Below are 4,373 nucleotides of genomic sequence, written 5' to 3' on the forward strand. Positions count from 1 at the left end.
CACCTATTTATTTGCTTCCTTCTTCATTCAGACTCCTCCCAAAACTGTAGAAAAGCTGTCTTCCGAGCAAAAATAATAATAATAAAAATAAAATAAATGCCGAGCCGCTGCGAGATCTGCTGTGAAATTCTCATCGCGATCTTGCTTCCTCCGTTGGGCGTCTGCTTCAGGCATGGTTGCTGCAGTGTAAGTTTTTTTTTTTTTTTTTTTCCCGTTTGGTTGCCAAGAAATTAGGAAATTTTCCAATCTTGATCCGCTTCAAAAATTTTCTCAAATTTTTGTCCCTGAGCGTTTCAATGGAGGTTAATTTTGCGTAATTGATGAAAAATTTTCTCAAAATTTTCAGGTCGAGTTCTGGATATGCTTGCTTCTAACTCTGCTAGGTTACATTCCCGGGATAATCTACGCACTCTACGCGATCGTGTTCATCGATCGCGAGGAGTACTTTAACGAATACCGACGGCCTCTATACGCCGCTTGATTTGATTCCTCCGATCTTGGCCTGATTTGTGCTGGTGTATGCAGTATGGTTTCCAATTCCTCAGATCGGATCGTTTCTGTGCTAGTGAGCTAATTTATCGTGTTTTTGTTCATCGTTGTTCCTGTAATTGTAACCATTTCTGAATGTTAGACTGTTTTTTTGGATGTGATAGTGGTTTCCAAATCCAGAGATTGAATCGTTTCTGTGTTGGTGAACTAATTTATGGTGTTTTTGGTCTTCAATGTCTTTATAATTGTTGATGTAATGTGATGAGATTATTTTTATATTTTTTGTTCATCAATGTCTTTGGAATAGTGGTTTTGGGTGCTAATTGCTATTGCATTTATCATTAGGTGTTAATACGATGATTGCCTTTTTTGCTAGTGTTCAGAACAACTCAACCGTACTAACTATTTCATTTATCATTAAGCTTGCGTTTAGTTCAAATCTGGTGGTTTTAGTTTTAGAATGAGAAACATGTAATGGTTTGAACTTGGAGTCCAAACTTGAAATTGGAATCAAAGCTAGAGGTTTGAACCATCTAAATTTAAGGAAGAAGTGGTTTTATTTTTCAGGGTGGTTCTGATTTAAAACATCATATCAGATTCAAACTTTGAACTAGAATCATTTAAACTAAACACTAATTTTTAAAAACTATTTTTTATATTTTGTAAACAAATAAAGGTTTGAATCAGAATTATAATTTCAATTTTAGAACCCTCATACCAAACACAACCTAAATTTTATGAATTCCACGAATATATTTATATATATATATATATATATTGTAGTTTGTTCAAATGCAAGTAGGATGTAATTGAAATTATATATTTGATATATTTATTTATTTATTTATTGTGAAATTAAATTCATGGACATCCTAATCAGGTTCCTGACAAGACCTTTTGTAGTTGATTTTCCTTTGTTTCCTTAGGTGACTTAAATGGTGAGTTTTTCTACGAAAGCCATGTATGCTCTTTCTTTTGGGTGACCTATATTTTGATAGTTGTTTTTCCGCTCTTATACTTAAATTTGCTTTTCAGCAAAGCCTTTCATTTTAGCATGGAAATTTGTTTGCTTCCACTTTTTCTGAACAATTATTTTTAATGCTTGGGGTGTATGAAGATGCTAGGGAGTTTGAGTTGGGGAATATATACTTTACATGATTGTCATACTCTTAACAGAAAAGAGACGAATATAGTTCTTGACACAAGTAAAGACGTGTTTTCTTAAGAGACGTGTAAGCTAGGGAGTTTGAGTTGGGGAATATATACTTTACATGATTGTCATACTCTTAACAGAAAAGAGACGAATATAGTTCTTGACACAAGTAAAGACGTGTTTTCTTAAGAGACGTGTAAACACATGTTTCTTTAATTACATAGTAGGGAAAATGTTTCAATTGAAAGTATCCGCATGTGAGAGGTGTTGTCTTTTAGGGGGGGTGCGCGCATAATTCTTGAAAAGTATTTGGCAGATTATGTTGTCTTCGAGTGCGTGCCAATACTTTCTTGTAATAGTATATGATTGTTTTTTGGAAATTGGTAGTCTCTGGTTACAATCGAGACTCGTTACTTGCCCTCAAAATTTCACGAAATATTATTATTTTAAAGATTTTCATTTCTTAAACTTTCATTCAACATTTAAACATTAAAATTGTTGGGCGCGTGGCTTCAAATTAAGCCCACAAAGCATATTTTTAGGTTTGGGCCCAAGGCCCGTATCATTCCTTTTGTTTTAGTAATGAGGCAGGTTGGTTTGTCTGACTTTTACTTAGAGAGAACATTACATATATATGTTAGAGCCGCGCAAGAGTATAGCTGCAGCACAGTTGGGTTTCTCCCGTTGATACACAGTTTTTTCTCTTTTGTTTAGTGTAAGAATATTTGGTCATAGAATTATTCTTTGACAGTTAGAGTTCTTATTCTTGGGTTGAGAGATTTTTGGTGTATTTGGGATTTGAGTAGTGAGAGGTTTTTGATAGGCTTTTGTAATCTCTTTTGGTTATAGTGGAATTTTTTCGCCGTTTCTGTTCGTGGACGTAGGTCAAAAGCCGAACCACGTTAAATCCTTGTGTCTCTTAGATTTTTTTGTTATTCATATTTTGTCTTGAATCTGCTTAATTTGACATTTTGGCACAACAACTGGTATCAGAGTTTTGTTTTATTTGTCAAATTATTTTGGGATTTATGACCTCTGCAATGACGATAAAGTATGAAATTATAAAATTCAACGGGAAGAATGATTTCAGTTTTTGGCGTGTCAAGATGTGAGCCCTATTAGTTTAGCAAGGGTTGCTTAAGGCACTAAATGGCAAAGAGGATTTACCGGCAATGTTGTCAGATGATGCGAAAGAAGACCTCTTAGAAAGGGCACATAGTGCTATTCAACTGTCGTTAGCAGACGAGGTGATGTGTGAGGTTATTGACGAGACTACTGTTGTTGGATTATGACTTAAGCTTAAAAGTCTGAATATGACTAAGTCTGTCGCCAACCTGCTCTATTTAAAATAATCTTTGTACACTCTTTCGCATGTTGATGAATTTAATAGAATTATTCTGGATTTGAAGAATATTGAAGTGAAAATCAATGATGAGGATCAAGCATTAATTTTGTTGTGTTCCTTTTCACGTTCGTATGAGTACTTTGTTGATACTATGTTATATGGTAGGGACACTATTTCTTTGGAAGATGTTAAGGCATCTTTGAATTCTAAAGAACTGAAGAAAAAGGTGTTTGGTTGTTAGAGGTAGAGGAGTGTAAAAAGACAAAAAAAAAAAAAAAAAAGTGGAAAGTCTAAAAATAGAAAAGGCAACTACAATTATTATCGCCAACCAGCGCATTGGAAAGTTGATTGCCCAAACTCAAGAGAAATAAGAAATCTGGGGAAGAAGCATCAGCTAATAGTATTGAGTATTTTGAAGATGATGATTATGTACTATCTATGTCTGGTGATTGCGTAGGCAATTCTTGGATTATTGATTATGGATGTTCTCAACATATGTGCCCTAATAGAGATTGGTTTATTGACTACTAGTCTATTGATGTTGGTGTTGTCCTTATGGGGAATAATATGTCTTGTAGAGTAGCTAGTGTTGGAACAGTCAAAATTAAGATGTTTGATGGCAGAGTTACGACTTTGACTGATGTTAGACATGTGCCAGATTTAAAGAAAAGTCTTGTTTCTTTGGGGACTTTGGACTCACAAGGTTATAGGTATTCTACTGAAGGTGGAGTTTTGAGAGTTAGTAAGGGAGCTTCTGTGGTGATTAAAGGGAGTTGCATAATGGCCTCTATTTTCCGCAGGGTAGTTGTCACGCCCCCCAAACGGGGTGGGTGACGTGGAGCTCGATTAGGGATTAATAAAGCAGATTCCCAGACCGGGCCCCACACTTAACTGCATTAAAATATAAATGAATTACAGAATCCCGAAGCCTCTAACACACAGGGCTCCACCCCACAGGACATACAGTATCGTACATACATGCTCATGTAATTAATCATTACAACAGACATCAACCACAGTCTAGTAAATCCAATATTAAATAGGTTTACATAATTTCTCAAATTCCTTACATTTGTTCAAGAGGATAAACTCAATCCTCACTTGATCCAACAGTAGCAACTCCAGCTACCCTGCACCGCTCCTCGAGTCTCCTGGGAGGGGTTTAACATTTAAAACATAAAACGTGAGCGAAAGACCCAGTAGGATATAATTTGAAATATTTAAAATAAATGAGCGCATAAATAAATAATTGAATACATAAATAAAATAAGACATTCAGTCCCGACAGAACAGCCAGAACCTCACATCCTTTTTCTCAAAGCAAAAAATAACTGAAAATAACCATGTTACAGGCTTCAGCAAGTAATTAGTACAAATTACTTACCT

General features: G+C 35.2%; 1 protein-coding gene across 1 annotated transcript; it reads left to right on the forward strand.

The window, feature by feature from the left end:
* LOC21387683 (UPF0057 membrane protein At4g30660) lies at positions 1–776 on the forward strand. Its single transcript, XM_010088588.2, has 2 exons — positions 1–186; positions 347–776. Exons 1-2 carry the CDS (start codon positions 97–99, stop codon positions 479–481), a joined length of 225 nt encoding a protein of 74 aa, XP_010086890.1. The 5' UTR covers positions 1–96; the 3' UTR covers positions 482–776.
* Positions 777–4,373: the final 3,597 nt, after the last annotated feature.

This window comes from Morus notabilis, unplaced genomic scaffold (genome assembly GCF_000414095.1).
Source record: "Morus notabilis unplaced genomic scaffold, ASM41409v2 Scaffold321, whole genome shotgun sequence".
Taxonomy (NCBI): domain Eukaryota; kingdom Viridiplantae; phylum Streptophyta; class Magnoliopsida; order Rosales; family Moraceae; genus Morus; species Morus notabilis.

What these genes read in the sequence shown, in the direction of transcription:
- LOC21387683 (XM_010088588.2), top strand. Translation starts at nt 97, where the DNA reads ATGCCGAGCCGCTGCGAGATCTGCTGTGAAATTCTCATCGCGATCTTG. An exon ending in TCAGGCATGGTTGCTGCAGT is followed by an intron (nt 187 to 346) that starts GTAAGTTTTTTT and finishes CAAAATTTTCAG; the next exon opens with GTCGAGTTCTGGATATGCTT.